At 43.7% G+C, this 17,144-nt stretch overlaps 1 protein-coding gene across 1 annotated transcript in view; it reads right to left on the bottom strand.

Moving 5' to 3' along the window:
• The window catches only part of necab2 (N-terminal EF-hand calcium binding protein 2), a gene marked incomplete at both ends in the record, with an annotated part of 97,988 nt that extends 81,987 nt beyond the window's left edge, over positions 1–16,001 (bottom strand). The window contains 2 exons of the mRNA XM_079163696.1: positions 11,484–11,508; positions 15,675–16,001. Of these exons, the coding sequence (XP_079019822.1) occupies positions 11,484–11,508; positions 15,675–16,001 (352 nt within the window). The remainder of the gene's footprint in view (positions 1–11,483; positions 11,509–15,674) is intronic.
• Positions 16,002–17,144: the final 1,143 nt, after the last annotated feature.

The following is a 17,144-nucleotide window of genomic DNA, read 5'->3' as shown; positions in this document are numbered from 1 at the left end:
GGAAGCTGGGAGAATATGAGGGAAGAGTTGGGAGGACAGGGAGCAGAACATACAGAAGGGGGTGCAGTGAGGAGGAGAGAGAAGGATGAAGGTGCCAAATGCCCACTCATCCCACAGGCGGCTCAGCTTTGCCTCAGCAGTGCTGCCAAATTTGGCTCGACCGGGGGGGACTTGCCACGAGAGCACCAAGGCCGTTTAAAACACCTCGGTGCAGCGAGAAGGCCCCGAAGGGAAGGATTTCTTTTGACCGATATGAAGGAAGAAGAAATTAAAACTTCTAATAGGTCTTCCGGACTCTTTTTGTTCAAAATAGTAATCTATCATTTGAAAATTTCTCAAGAAAAACTGTTATAAAATCATAAGATATCTGTGGTACAAATGAAAAGAAACTCAAACTTCGGTTGCCTCTTGCAAAGTTCAGATATTTTTGAATCTTTTGAAACCCAAAACCAGAGGCTAATAGATAAAAGACACATCATATTCTACTCTTAGTGTATTTGATTTCAAAACGTTGTGCCCAAATCCAACCATCCTCCCCTCTTCTCCTATCCTTGAAAAAAAAATAAAAAAAAAAATAGCATGCTTCTAAAATTAAGAAATCTCTATCTAAAGGCTTCCATTTTGGCCGTTTCTATGCCGTCCAAATACATCAAGTGAACGAGGAGAAAAGAGGCGGGATTGATCCGGACCAAGTGGAGGGCAGAAAAGCGGCAGGTGAGGCAAACGTCTTCAAAGGGCGTCTTAACTCCCGAGCCTTTGATCCAAATCCAGAAGACCAAGGACGGCGAACAAAGAGACCCCAATCCTCTCCGCTCTCCTCCCTCCCTCGTTCTTTCTTCTGCAGGCCACCAAAGGAACCTGCACTCAATCCTTTTACTCTCCGCTTCCTCCACATCGCATCACTCCTGCAAAGTAACTCGTTCACACCTGCTGTCGTGTGCTTCTGTGCGATCGTTGCTGTAGACTCATTTTGTAGAGTGTCCATATAGATACTATCTTATGTCTCTTTGCTCCCTGCAAAATTCAGAAGGAGTAGTTTGACATTTTCTCGCCAAGAGTTAAATCGATATCGCTCTCTTATACTGTCTGTACACTAAATGTGAAGCTACAACCAGCAGACGTTGAGCTTAGCTTAGCTTAAAGACTGGAAGCCTCTCGAAAGCTCACTAATTGACATGCTGTACAGGTATCTCGTTCTACAAGTGCTGTCGTGGTATGCTGATGCTCTTTATGTTACGCTAAGCCGCTGACAATCACATTTACCGAAAAGACACGAGAGTTGTGTCGATCTTTTTATCCATCGCTGGGCAAGAAAGTGAACAAGCTCACAAGCATAAACTCGTCAAACTCTTTAGCTTTAATTCCTCATCTCGCATGCTTCATCGGGATCATTTCAAGTCAAGACTTTCAAATATTATTTTATGAATGAATTATTTTCTCTCTGCTACATATTCTGCCCATAGTGTGCTTGACTTGACAATATGATGTATGAAAGATGTCAAAGAAGTCTTTCCAGATTTCGAAGCTGTAATGATTAAAGTACGCATATTTTACACATGGATTAATGGATGATAGAGATGCATCTCAACAATACGGGATGATATGCTCGGGTTAACACACTTTAATGTAAACTCCACATGTGCTTCTCATATCAAGGGTCTTGCGGTCTTGCTGTGTGCCAAGATTTGATACGGCGAGCGATGTTCGAGAATTGTGCTTTTTAAAAGCCACATATTCTCACAGGGTTACCTTGCAATGCCTCACACAACAGACGTTACACCTTGAAGACAAAAAGCCACTCTGTATCTGACGCTAATTGAGCTGGCAAAAAAATGAGTTGAGACGGAGTTTCTATTTCTGTCCTTTACTTTCACTTTGCGTTGACATTGGAAATGATGTCAGTGTTTCAGCACTGCACAGAGCTTTAAATAAGTCGCTTTTGAACAACTAGCCGTCCGTCAACAACCCTGCGGCAAAAACACACACCGAGACGCTGAGGGAACGTGCAAGAAGAAAACTTTCTATCGCCTCTGACTTTCTCTGCAATCACTCATTCTGAATGCAAACATGGCCAAACACCCAACCGCAAGCGTTTGTCAAGGTTCAGACGAGTTCACGAAGCACAAGATGCTTGTTTGATGTATCTGTGCAGTGGTGAATGGAAACTGTTTGCCTTGGTAAACAAGTAGCATAATACGGCATTTAACCTTTTTCCTATTGTTCAGGCACTCCACTGTGAACAATGGATGTATGTCCCTTTAACACTTATGAATGGCATTTTCAGATTTTAGTGATTTAGAGTGGGCATAATCTTACTCCCAGGTTTTTTTTGAGTTAAAAGCAGGATTTCCCGACTTTCTTCTTGTGTCCTACAGCAAAAACACTTTCCTCCCTGTGCTTTTCCTTCCTTCGCTGTCACACCGAGCGATCTTCCCCTCTCTGTTCGTCTCCCTCGCGGCGCATCACTCTGGGGCTTGTTAGCAACGGCATCGGTGATTAAAGACTGCAGGTAATTAGATACACATGACACCATTCTGACTGACAGGCTGACTGATGAGCTGCGCCGTGGTGCCGGCAGACGAGCCCAGTGCTTTAGGATTATTGCTCACAGTCAGATCTCTCCCCCACTCGCTATTCCAGACAGATGTGAGCGCTGTGAATGATTTTGAGTTTCTGCTCTTCTTCAAAATGAAAGGTTACTCTCACCGGAGACATTCAAATATTCAGGTATTTATGGTAATAAAGTAGGAGTTTTACTATCGTTAGTGTTTTTTTAAGCCCATAAACCCCCCAAGACATTCATGTTTTCATTGAGGGTATTTTTTCCACTTATGGACCAGTCCTCTTTGGCACCTATCAGCTTACCTATTGATCCAATTATCAAATGTTTTATATCACTCCTCTAAAAGGACTTTACTCTGTTTGAGATTTTTACCCAAACCAGTTGATTATTCTGATCACAGATGCTCTTGAGTTGTAATGAATGTTTTCACATGTTTCTAGGTGAATAGATTGCTTCTACTACTGGCAATTTAACATTCATCATACGTTAGCAAGCTCTTTCCACAGCTTGGTTTACATACTAAACTTTAACATCTACTGGTTTCAGTCCATGTGTTCTGCCTGGTTTCACACGGATGCTCGATCTGCATATTTCCTGATTTACTACTTTAACATGTGAGGGCTGTGAGAGGCAGATGAAGGGGCTTACACTCAGTGCACACAAACTGGGGAGACTACCAGCTCGTCGATGTGAAGCCCGGCTGTCTGAAAACCTACACCCGGCCTGGCGTGACCGCGTATCTGATGGAGTGATTGACTGTCTGCCAATTCAACACTTTGCTAATGAGCCGACCAATCAATGCAACGACATATTAAAATGAAATCACTGTGTTGCAATTTCACTTTATTGGAATTTTGGCCAAGTTAGAAGAGAAGAAGTTAGCTTAGCTTACAGCACAGGGGAGTTAGTACATTAACTGGTCAAATAAAACTCGGAATGGAGTCGAGATCATTGGTTTCACCTGCCTCCAGCCCTTCTAGCAGCTAAGCTAACCAGCTCCTGTCTGAAGCCTCATATCGTACAGGCATGAGAGTGGTATCAAGCTTGTCATCTAACTCAAGGCACGAAAGCGAATCCATGTATTTCTCAAACTTCAATGTGCCGAGACGTCACCCTTAAAAACAGGTTGTGAGAAACAGACCGTTAACCCAGCCTCTCTTTGAGACCTGTGCACCAGTGGATCAGCTGGCTCCTGTTGAATAAACCATGAACTACATGCTCCAGTACGGGCCTTCGTGCTGTATGTCTGCACTGCCTTCATTTCTCACTCCTGTCTCTGCCTCATGTCTGCTACTCACCTGATTTATGTCTTGCTTTTCTCTCTTGTCTCATTCTTTCTGTTGACAGCGACACACAATCGATTCATGCAAATCTTTGTCCTCATCCTCCCTCACCTCCTATATTTATGTTCCTGCTACTTTGACACACACTGTCAATAAACCAACGTCCTGTAAGTTGGATGAAGTTACTTAATATAGTGCAAAAACAAAAAAGGAGTGTAGATTAATGAACGGTCGTTGGGTGCTCTGCTCACACATTCACAGTTCTGCTCTCTCTGATAGGGATGTCCCAAGAACGACGCTTCGGTACCAAGTCGATGCTAAAATTCTGAAGAAGTGACCATACAGAGCAGCGGAGGGAATTCGCATTTTTCACTATTTTTCCCTGATAATGCTCCATTTTGAAAAACAAGTCTGTGTTGAAATTGGCAGGATCAAAGTGCAACCTCTGTTAACGTTAGCCGTTAGCCGTTAGCAGACGGTGGACAGCACAGCCCTGCAGAGCTAACGTTAGGTAGCATTGAGTTACATTACAATGCGTTCATGCTCTATTCAGCAAAAATGACTATTAGGCCAAAGTACATTATAACATTGTCATGATGTGTTCAAATCTAATCTTGTAAAACTTAGTTTTCAGCAAGAAGCCTGAATAGATACAGTTGTTTGATGGAGATGTTGAAAATAGATATTATAGACGGAATTCTGACCCATTAATTTGTTTTTTATCGTGGTATCGAATTGGGTATCGAGAATTGTGGGATTTCCCATTTCTACTAATTTCTGGCACAGAGAAATAAAGAAGTCTATTCAAGGGAGAACATATCCGCCGAAAAAGTTTCTAGATTTGTCACAAGGCTCTTATTTGAAAAAAAGAAAAAAATCACTTAAAAGTTGCCAAATCTAGATAGACAATGACTGAGAGAATGAACAAGAGATGACTGAAGTAATGGAAACTTGCTGTACATCATCAGCTATGGCAGGGTGAACATATTGTTGACAGAGGGCTGTGATGGTTATCTAAGCAGTGACAGAGATCTGATTTATGAGTCTCCATAAATGAACAGAAGCTTGTTATGACCAGAGGAAAGACGATAAATTGGGCAGAGAAATCGGTAACACATCCCATCATCTCATAGTACCGAGGTATCCTCAAAATAAATACAGTACCATCATAGCACGGTATATTCTTTTTTTTCCTTTATTTGTCATATTCCTGTCAAAATGGAATATTAAGGTGAGATATAATTTCAGAGAGAATCGTTGCAAAGTGTGAATGATTCACACTTTCTCTTCAATAAGGGAGAGAAAAGCGTTAGCTTTCATGGAGGTAAACATTAAGTGTCAGCACCAGATGACATTGAGGAAAGAAAAAGCGGATAAGGCGCTCATTCTCAATCCCCAACATTTACATCTCTCTCCTCAATAGCTTGTTCAGTCAGAATAAAAAGGTCTGAGTAGTGTGAGCTACGCTGCCGTGGCAGAATAAGAGAAGAAACAGAGAACCAGAAAGAGACGATCCAGGAAAAAGTGGGACAGATTGACGGCTGATCCGATGGGTAGAAGTCGAGTGCACGGCAAAGAGCATTTGGGCACCTCGTATCCGAACAACCAAAAATCCCTTTCATTAATGTAACAGTGATGAGCTCTGTTTGGTAACACTGAACAGAAGCAGCTGCACCCTCCTATTTGCTGTTAGCTGTACGGTTGTAGTTATTTCCAGTCGCGACAGCACGGATAAACAAGCCTCCCTAAACTCCGTCTGCTTTCTGTCTTAATGTCAAACACTGTGACGATAATTAGCAGATGGCTGGTGAGTCACAAGGCAAGAAGCTAAAGAAATAAATAAAGCTACCCTAACTGATGAGAACACAGATAGAACATGTCTGTGTCCCAACAACGTGCAAGATGTCATCCTGAAAATGAGGCACGGGCGCAGTTAAAGGCCCCACACAACTACGGCTGACACACACACTAATTATATCACCTAATTAGTGTCCAAAATCACTCCCTCATTCACCACTCACTATTTAATAGATATTCAAGAGATTTTTGGACACGGGAGACTGAGCGACTCATTCACTTCAGTGGAAGTCTTTTTCTGTGTTTTGCTGTAATTTACTGTCACGCTTGTCTTCTTCCTCTCTCTCTCTCTCCTCTCCTCTGATCTCTGTGTTTCACCGAGGGCGGAGCTTATACACGCAGCTGAGACGGCGCCCTTTGCGGTCCGCTAGCATGTAGCTATCGCTGCCAAGATTAGTTGCTCTGTTGTCACCAATGTTGGGCTGAAAGAAACGTGCATGCAGGCCGATATTATCGGTGGTGTTGTAAAAGTAACTAACTAACTGAAGCTTCCTATCCGCTAGGGAAACATTGTTTTTGTGGATACAGCACACTTTCAATGCGCTGCAGAAGGATTTATTTGTTCTTGTAATGTGTATGCACTGGGTTGAGTCAGATACTGGCACTGAAAAGATGCACATTTTTACATGATAGACTGTTGTAGTCAGCACCCAGATCCTGAAACTGAAGCAGCTAAATGGAATTCAGCCATCATTGATTTCATTATAAATAAACCTGTGCTTTTCCTACTGGTCAACATGTCTTCCATAAAAAAGGCCTATTGCACTCTCAGCGTTTGGTGACCTCACATGATTCCCAGCATTATTATGCACAACAGGGTTTTTCGAGTCCAAAGCAATTAAAAGGGAAATACAACTTGAATTCATTGAGTCAGCGTTTACAGAAAGCAATCCCATTAAAATAACCCACGTTATTATTTCATAACACTTCCGTTCTACTTGCAAAGATTGTGTTTCAAACAACAGCAGCTCCGTGTCATATTGGAGATGCTGCAGCGAGTGCAAACAGGAAACTAAGTGCTGTCAAATGATGCAACTTTCATCGAATCATTGGCTGCTGAAACACTCCACCTGCTGCATAACAATGTCTTTGAGTCAGCCGCGATAACCACAAACAACACACACAGAATGCGCACATACACACGCGCACCGAAATACACGTGCAAACAAGCTCATGCATACTGAGAGCGGGGGGGTCTTCCACAGATATCTTCTCAAAAGCCTGAATCTTTTAGGTTTTTATAATACCTTCAACGTTGTGTCTTTTCCCCTTAGTCACTTCAGTTATACACGGTATACAAATACTAGAAAGGTATCGCAATACCGTGCGGTTAAAACGGTAGAAATACCACATCTTAATGGTACCGGTACTTTAGGAATGACAGTGTTTAAATAGGAGTTGTGTCGATGTGTGACAGCGGGGCAGTGCGTTTGCGCGGCGCTGTGCTTTAAAGGACTGCATTGGGATTGGGATCCCGCAGGTTGGCTAGCGCTAACCAGAAGTATGAAATATAAATAAAGTTGACGAGTAAATAAAAGCAGGTCATGAACCTCGCCGGATGCATGGTCCTATACTTTAAAAAACAAAACAAAGTAAATAACAACGCGGCTCTAATTACTGACCAAATTGGCCGATAACATTAGATTCACCATCTTCTCTTCATCTGTCCAAGCGTCGCAGGCATCATCGTGTTTCTCATTAACAGGAAACAGACGGAAAGGAAAACAGGGTTCCCACGCTTGCCTTGAAAAAAAATTCCATGCTACCTCCTGATTTTCCAGGTACCATATTAAGTGATGATCTATAGGCCCCTTAAGCTTTCCGCCCCCATCCGTGCCCCCCTCCCCTCACACACACAACCCCCTAGGACATCTAGTGTGGTAGACCCAGGTTTACCACACAGTTAAAACACAGCTACTTACATTTGAGGATAAACTTGCATAAGAAGTTTCACTGTAGATGTCAAGGCTCCCGTGTTGGCTGGGAAATGCATATATTTGACCCTTCTATTGAGATCGCGAGTAACGTTTCTCGGTTATTATTCCCGAAGTCCACCAATCCGAAACTATACTTTTAAAGTCCATATCACCAGGTTGCCTGCATCAAATTCCAACATCCAATATACCAGATAGGATGCCAAGAGCATGCTCTACAACATGGGATCATCCATTTATATCTACAGTAAAAGCTGTTCACATGTAAAGGGTTTTTATAAACTCATCTTAATTCTGTGCTCAATAGTTTCATTTTATTACTATTTTACACATCATCCAATAACATTTTCCAGGACAACTGTTTCAATTTCCATGTAAGTGTTCACTTTTGTTCAGTTTCCATGACTTTTCCAAACCTGGAAAATGAAAAAACGAAATTCCATGTTTTCCATGGTTTCCAGGTACCGTGGGAACCCTGGAAAAGCAGTCTGGCGGCAAGAGTGATGTTCTCTTCACAAACACCACTTTGACACAACACAGCACTTTCTACAGAACCGAACCCCCCCCCCCCCCCCCCCCCCCCCCTCCGTTTGGGCTGAGCCCCGAATGTTTACAACGCCTGGCACCACCCCTGAAGCACACACACATATATAAAGCTCACTGATGCATGCAACTTGTATTTGAAGTCAAGGTGAATCCATAATGCACTCGCAAAAACACACACACACACACACACACACTCCCTGTCTTGCTGTTTCAGCAGCTTAGGGGCAGAAAGGCCGGCCCTGAAATCAGTGCTATGAATGCAGAGACTGAACTCGGCCAATTAAGCCTCCATTACTGACCCATTGTCAGACACTCTCTCCGCCCTGCTCTTCCATCTCTTTTCTCTCCGTTAGCCTCCACCCCCTTTTTTAGACTCTGCCACCTCCTGCCTCTCCTTCTGTCAGTCTCTCCCCTCCCCGCACCTCCTTTTCTTTTAACAATTCTCTCCTCTCCCAGTAAGCGTCTCCATGCTCCCTCTCTCACTCATTAAAACGGTTCCCAGTCTTCTCCCCGGAGAGAGGGGAAGGATAAAAATAGCTCTTCCTCAGCTTCTGCTCGCTGGTTCTGTCTTTCCAGCATGCGTTCCATACATCAAATGACTGTTTCCTCATGATAACCAGCGTTTCTTCTTCTTCTCTTTTTTCCTCACTGACTCTCCGTCTCTCCATTCTCTTGTTCTGATGCTCCTCGCCCAACCACTCTCACACATGCCTCTTTAAATTCAGTTTGTGGCTGTGCGTTTCCAGCAGCAATGGAGTTGTTGAAACACCCCAAGAGACTGTTACACACACAATGCTACAAGCTAGCGTGTTGTTGGTATTTTGTTTTAATTGTTCTCTCACTTACAGACACACAAAGTGTTGTGTTCATGTTCATGTCCAAGACAGCCAGCAGGCTACATGTGTGACATACACAAATACTTCCCTGTTGTTTAAAACTAGTTGCTGTCCGTGGTGCTGATTTTCTGTGCAACCGCAGAGAGAGAGAGAGAGAGAGAGAGAGAGAGAGAGAGAAAAAGCCATTCTCCAGTGTTTCATGGTAGCGAAGTGGTCAAAAACCATGTTGCAGAATGTTAGCATTTTCATTTGTGCTTCTTGGTGCTAATGTCGCTTGCTAAGTCCAGAGCATCGTCAGTTCAGACGTGTCCAAAAAGCATCAATTTCACGGCACGTTGCGTGGCTTTTTCAGTTACCGTAACTCTCAATGTCCACTGACATTTTGGCAAGGTCCATGAATGTTGTATGGACACAAAGGTTGTTCACCGAGCACGCAGTTTTGTCAAAAATAGAGCCGCTAAAGTTTAGCACTTCGTGTGTGCCTGCCAACAAATTTTGTTACAAATTGCTTCTGGAGCGGTAGTTAAGTACAGCTGTTTTTTTTAACTAAGAAATCCAAATCTCCACCCTCCGTAACTGCACTTGCTAATGTTGCTATACTTCCTAACGGCGATATCAAAAGACGTAGCGTTAATGTGATTGGTGCGAGGCCAAAGGCCACAGCCTTGACTAATCACGGTTTGGCAGCATGACGGCGGCCTCATCTGATTGGTTAATCCTTCTATTTTGCCACAGGATGTTTGAAGAGCACGGACAGACGTAGGAGTGCAATCAAATGTTTCATCATTTAGAGGGGCGCCGTTTCACTCAGTGTAAAACACTCGATGCCGATGGAATGAAAGATGGCAGCAACAGCACATAGGAAGAACCGAAACTGTTCAACAAAGTGTTTTTATTCAAAAATGACAACTACAGTCTGACCTCCAGGAGAATGGCCACCGCTCAATAAGATCAGCATGAAATGAACATGCACATGTTGTCGTGTCTTAACTGATGTTCCGTATCGGAGCAGTTGTTAATTACAAAATGTTGACAACAGTCTGTTGTAAAGGCACAATCAAGATACAAATCTTATCTACAGCAATTATGTCAAAAGTTAAATCATCTGTAAAAACTGTTTATGTTCCCATGTCTACTACTTCAGTTGATAAATGGATTTTTCCAGACACACACACACACACACACACAAACAGAGAGCGCTATTGCGCTAACAACTAAAGAAACAGAGGTCAGACGGATGACTGAGCAGCGACTAAATAGACCGTCATGGTAGTGCACATTTAAGTGAACAGATCATTTTCTTACTTAAATACATTTTTGGAACATATAGAGCTGAAGAGGAGGCAAAAAAGAAAGAAAAACTTACACACACACACACACAAGTGGACGCACTGGAAGAGCAAATGACCATCTGGCTGCTATGAAAGCGCAGCTTTTTTATCCCGTTTCCTCATTAGTTTAATTATTTTTTAGTCAACGACAGTGATGGGGATAAAAGAGGAGAGGAGGGAAAGGATGAGAGAGAGGAAAAATGAGAAAGTAGCAGTTCATGTGATGCCAAAGGGTATAAACAAATTGCTCACTGGCACAGCAAAAGACAGCAATCTAAACGTTCCACTTCTGAAAACACCTCACTGTCCCAAAATGCTAAAAAATACAGCACACCACTGCAGCAGCTCTGACAGCAGACACACAGAGCATAATGCTCGCTATAGTTTTACGCTTCGCTAAAAGGTGTCAGAGACAATAAACTGCGAGTCTGTGTTGAAGCAAGATCACCTGTCTGAAAAACTACCCGACGAGGCCGAAATAGTTGAGGAACAGGTTGTTTGTTTCGATTCACGTCTCGTGAACTTTTCATCCCTGGAAGCAAACAACTGCAGATGCAAACGGTATGAAAACAGAAGTGAACCTTCAGAGAGCATCATGCCTGTCTAGTGTTCTGAGGTATTTACTGAAAAAGCTTTCTTAAAGCAGACGTTTTGACTTGTTGCAATTGCTTGGAAAAGCACAGGGGCAAGTCAACACAAGTGGCATCTGTGTGTTAACAGTAAAGATGGCACCAATAAGAACGGTATACATACAGATTTAGAATTTTTTTTGGACACTCTCCATTAAAACAGATGTGAAGAACAGACGGACGATCAAGCGACACATGAAGCACTTTTTTTCTGTTCAAGTCCGTCCAGAACTTGTTGATAAACCCATAAAAATAAGATTTTAATTTGCTGCCCAATCAAACAACGAGACGGCAGCGATGGATTAGTGCGGGAGAGGACATCCATTCATGATGTATGAAAATGTTTCAAGTATTTTCATTCCAAACTGAGATGAAATCATACTATTTATCAACCTATAACATGTTACATAACATTAAACAGTAATTCTAGGAAAGTTCTATAATTGATAACCTTCAACAAATGCATTTCATGAACTGATCAAGAGAATGAATACGTTCACTCACCATCTTTGTCAGCTCTTCTGAATATCTGTGAACAGAAAGCAAGACAGCGTAATCAGCATCATTGGAGGCATATCAGCAGTATGAACAGGAAGAACATAGAATACAAGAGCCATAACAGGAGCTCCTTTTTTTCCCCCAAAGGTTGCACCCACACCTATATGGCACTGGGCCGGTATCTGTCAGATGTTTGGTCCGGGATTTGAACCTGGGACCGCTCCAACCAAAAGAGCGAATCATGCCTCTGCAGGACAAAGAGCCATCAAAGGCATGTTCTGCTAGATTTGCTCTGCATACCAATTTGCCAGATTTGACTGTTGGATGCATCTATCCACCCATGCTCTCTTCCACTTCCTCGTCCCCCAGGTCTTCTGGATACGTAGTCCCTCCAGTATTTACTCATGCACAGAGCTACCAAGAGTACAGAGATGCAGAAAGGCCATAGATACGCATTTTTGTGGTGGTTTAGCAATAAGGACACTATTGCATTGTTTAAATATACCTACTGTTTAGGGCAGTAGCATACGGGTTGAGTTTTTAAAAAAATAAAGAAATAGCTATAGTTTAGTAAGGGAACGCTGAAAACAATGCAAGTTCAAGTTATAAAATAAATGTGTTAAATATCCACAAAAATCTTTTCTTTAACTATTCAATGTTTAGTCATTTCCGGTTCCTCGCAGCAAAAAACAAACAAACAGCGGGTGTACGACTGCAACAAATGTTTCGGTCTTCCGTTCAGGTCGTTCTCTCGCGCATTGCCGCGCAGTCCACGCAAACACTAATGCTATATAAACACACAGCATTAGTGACGCAGTGCGTCTCAACCAGATTAAGTGCAGTGGCGCGTGATAAGACTTGTTAGGAGCCGCGTGACTGAAAGGTGTATTCGCGTAGCGGCGGATAGAACAATGATTATGTTCACGCTGATCTACAAACAGAGCCTACTTGTCGTGTGTACGTGCGCACCGCATTCTATCCACCGTGGAGCACGCGCCGACTTACAGCTTCAGTGAAAGCTTCTCCCCCTGTGGAATTGAGAGTGACAGGTCTGCTGCTTTCATCGGTGCTTCAGAGTTTGATGTGAACTGTTCCTACTGACAACAGCCAGGAGACGGGGTGGGGGTGGGGGGGGGGGGGTGCAGATGATGAAGTGAACAGAACGTGAGAGGGAGACGTGTAGTGATTTGTTCCACGCATCCATATTGTTCATTGCGAGCATCCAATTTAAAACAGTATCTTGCCATATTTTGGGGGGGGGGGGGGGAAAAAACAAAACATTTCCCCATATCCTATTAGAAAGGAAGATAACATCCAAAATACACATTTAGTTTTTTTTTCGTCTGTAGATTTCTGCTAAATCCATCAAAAGTTAGCATTAGATAATACCTAATTTGCATATTTAAACATTTCAGACAACTTGCTATACAAAAAAATAATTGACTTAATGCAAGTCACCAACTGGTTATGGCGATGAGTTCATGTCCTACCCTATAGTGTAGTGTCTGTAATAAATATGTCATATTACCAAACCGTCCGGTGTCATTCCTTTCTATATTCTGACGATTGTCACAGAGGGATGTGTTCATACATCAGTCATTGCCCTGATTTAACATCATATTCCAAAAAACATGGTGTCAATTGATTTCTTTTCATGGCTGTTGGCAGTATTTTCTGATTTATGGAGTGATACAAAGAGATTTGTACCAAGAGATTCCCTCAGTATAAACCTCTCCCGCTACAATTTGAAATTGTATATAATAATTGTCTTAATGCAAGCTATCGATTGGTTGTTTCATGGCAACATCTATTGTTTTTTTTGTTTTGTTACCGCATTGACCCCTCAACGTGTAAACATACAGATAGAAGTGTTATGCCTTCCCATCACACCTGAGAACACATGACTGGAGCAGAGCTTATAGGACTTCCCACATAAAACACTTGACGCGTTTCGTTATCAACCGTTTAAGTGTTTTATTGTTTCAACTAATAAACTTCCGACTTTCACATGTAATACTTCAAGTAAGGCTGAAATCAGGATGCAACTTTTTAACGACAGAGCTCGCAAACCAGTTCTTTAGTACAACGCACATGTAAACTGGTGTGAAACTCCTGTACGGCACACCTGTTATTGATTGACAGTCTATGAGCGGGTGGTGCGTTCAGGCAGCGGCTGCAGCCGTCAGAGAGAGAGAGAGAGAGAGAGAGAGAGAGAGAGAGAGAGAGAGAGAGAGAGAGAGAGAGAGAAATCTGCTGAGACGCGCGGCGTTCCAAACGAGAAGCCGCTCTCATTGTTCTGCTCTCCGGCTGCACCCTGGGGTGCACTCAACTCCTAAGGAAAAAAACAGTCAACTCTGGAGCTGCTGAAGACAGACGAGCACGGGGAGGAGGGAAAATGTCGCGGTGAGTAGGCGGTGTTCGTGTAAGTATGTGTGTGCGTGTAGAGAGAGAAAGAGAGAGAGAGAGAGAGAGAGAGAGAGAGAGAGAGATGAGAGAAATGAGAGACGCCAAACGAGAGAAAGAGAAAACAAGAGAGGAACAGCAGACAGAGACAGAGTGAGGGAGATCGTTGCATCCATCTCCTAACCTTATTAAGAATGGATGTTTTCTTGGCCTGGTTTTGGAGAGGTGGAGAGGAGGAAGAGGAGGGAAGGAAGGGGGGGGGGGGATGAAAGGAGTTTAAAGAATATAGAAAGAAAGAAAGGTGCATTGGGGGTTAAGATGAAGGAGAAGACGAGAGCAGGATAGCGATGAGAAACAGGCAAGCGGGGAGGGTCTAATGAGCAGAGTGCTGCCTGGAGGCACACGCGCGCGGACACTTGAAGCGATCCCTCAATCCCTTTGGTGCGGACTCCGTCACCGTGATCATAATGCTGGGGTCAATAATATTGGAAAAGTCATTCCAATGCAGAAAAAGTGTGCCGGAGAGAAAAAGGCAGAAGGCGCGGCCTGCACTTGTACTGAAATATGATTTGAATGTAAAAACCAAAGCGCAGCTTGTCTTTGAGCCGTGCCTGAAGTTAGAAATTCAACTTTTTTTTTTAGGCATTTCCTGCCTGTGACCCAAACTTCACACATACATGGATGATGTGGTCAAGACCACGTGATTAGAAACAGACCAGCTGTTCCATGGGTTTCACATCAGAAACAGGTCAAAGAACCATTTTGGGTCCTGACTCAAAGCTTAAGAAGCCCTGCTGCACTGCATCTGCCTCAGGGAGGGAGTATCAGAAGCAAACTAGGCTAACCCCCCCCCCCCCCCCCCTCCATCTACCCCTCTACTCGCTCACACAGACTCCATTTACTAGGGTACTAGGATGCATTGGCCCTCTGGCCTCGATCATAATTGGTTTCCCGTGTAGCCCTTTCCTTATCAGTCTATTTGGGTCGTGGTCAGGGTCTGCAGAAAAGTGAGCTACTTTTGTTTTCTTACCCCGTTTAAAGTATTACAAGCGACATCCGCTGATCTCCGGGGAGACGGTTTAGTGGGGCGGTGGTGAAAAATAACCCAACGGTATTGATGAGGTGACCCAAATCGACATGGCGCTGCGTAACTGTATACCTTTTCGCAGGTCTATCCGCAGACCTCTGCGTGAAATTCAATATATGATCGGGGTTTCTGTAACAACCGGATCAATACAAATATCATAGTAAGAAGTTTTCATTAATAATTAAAGTGTTGTGATAAAACAGACTCGGCGATGCTGCTTTTTTCTTTACTTTGGGAGTGCTGAGCGGCGAGGTGCGGTGGTACGCGTAGGACTTTCTTTTGTAGTAAAACCATCAACAAAAGCAGCGCTATACTGCACTCATCTGTATTTATGATGAAGATAAGTTTGAGCCAAGCTGAAGGGGCGGGTCGGTCAACGAGCGACTGTACGGAACATTTTTTTGGACAAGGAGAAAAGATATGAAAAGCACAGTGATCGGACGCTGCCCGACCGCTGGCTTGATTGCCGACGGACATGTGCCTCCCAGAGTGTTAATTAAGCGGGCAAAACACCTGCTTGCCCCGCTTAAGCTCGCGCTACAAAACCCTCGACGGCACATTGCGAGACCGCTTCTGTGCGTAAGTGCGCACTGCACCGGTCCCGTACGCACCGCTCGCTGGACGTCTTCGTCCCCACAACACCCTCCCCATCCGACCCGTTCAAGGCTGACCGCCGCACCCCCGCGGAGACCTCCCGCTATACTCACATCCAAAATAACGGAGATGCCTCTCCGCGGCTCCGGGGCGAAGAACTGCTCCTGAGCCACGGCCACGTCCTCCTTGCTGGAGGCGTACTCCCGGCTGGAGATGTTCTTGTTGTCGCTCATTTTGGTGACGATCCAGCGGACGAGCCCGTCGATTCCACCGGGCTGGGCGCCGCTGTTTCCGGACTGCGCTGCCGTCGCGGACTCGCTGTCCTGACCGGCTACGGGTTTCGGCTGCTCGCGGCTTTCCTGGGCTCGAAGTTTGGCTTGTTCTTTGTTCAGCAGTTTGTGGACTCCGTCCCTACAGTAGCGCGCTGCCTGCTCACACATCCTTTTGCTGCGGAGCGCTCATGCTGCGCTCTATGGGGGAGAGAGAGACGCCCCCCCACCCCCACCAAGCTCACCAGTTACATCACAGCACCCACCCCAAAACACACCCATCCATTCTGCATTTCCTACTTAACTCCAATATTATCAATCTGACGAGAAATGGTCATTATATTCTTATGGAACTGATATTTTTTAAATTTTGACAATTTATAGTGACTTTGATGCTCATACTGGTATTTACTGTACGTCTTATTGTAAATTATTTGTATATTTATATTGGGTAAAGTGTATACTTTGAGTGAATATACACTTTGTTCTTCTAAAATGTGAAAGAAATATGAAGTTTGTTGTTTTCAATGTTCGGTCTGGGTGAGCAGTCAAGTAACACCCATCCATGTTGCTTTTAAAGCTAGAGACCTCTTAGTGTGTGTGTGTGTGTGTGTGTGTGTGGCTCACTTTGTTCCAATGGGAGGATCAGAGGATTTTACTCTTGGAGTAAGAGTGTCTCTTGAACTGCCAGTCCAGCTCCTCATTAGAGGTTTAGGGGTGTGTGTGTGTGTGTGTGTGTGTGTGTGTGTGTGTGTGAATGTCAAATCTAACCTTTGGTAATGAGCTCCAGCTCATGCCCTTTCAGCAGAATAAGCTATTGCCTGCAATTTACCGATTGTCTAACAGTGGGTTTGGACAAATTAACTCCAGGTAGAAAGTTGACACTTTAACATGCAGGTTGTGAGGATGAGCAAAAGGCAAAAACAAAAGAAAAAAAAAAAATAATGATGTGTTCTGTATCCAATCACTGAGGCACTAGAATTGTTGAGCTCTCTTGACATGATTGCCCCCATGTGGACACAAGTGTGCAACGACAGGCATCGGGGCAGGTTTCCTCTGCAGGTTTTCTTCAGTTGACTCTTCAAATATTAACGAAAACAAATGTGACAACAAATTATTCTAAGCAAACAAATATACACAGGGCATTTCTGGCTATTATTTTGACACCGGCATTGGAGTTTAGGCATCGAATGAATCATTTGTCAACACGTTGAACTGAAGCGTCATACAAATAAGTTACACTGAAGGCTTGAGTTAAGATCGTTTCCTGTGCATTTATTTATCTATTTGTTACACATCTCTCTCTAGGATTAC

The sequence above is a fragment of the Pholis gunnellus genome, assembly GCF_910591455.1.
Source record: "Pholis gunnellus genome assembly, chromosome: 7".
In the NCBI taxonomy this organism is placed as follows: Eukaryota; Metazoa; Chordata; class Actinopteri; order Perciformes; family Pholidae; genus Pholis; species Pholis gunnellus.
The sequence above is the reverse complement of the archived record's forward strand: the minus strand, read 5'-3'. Positions and strand labels throughout refer to the sequence as shown.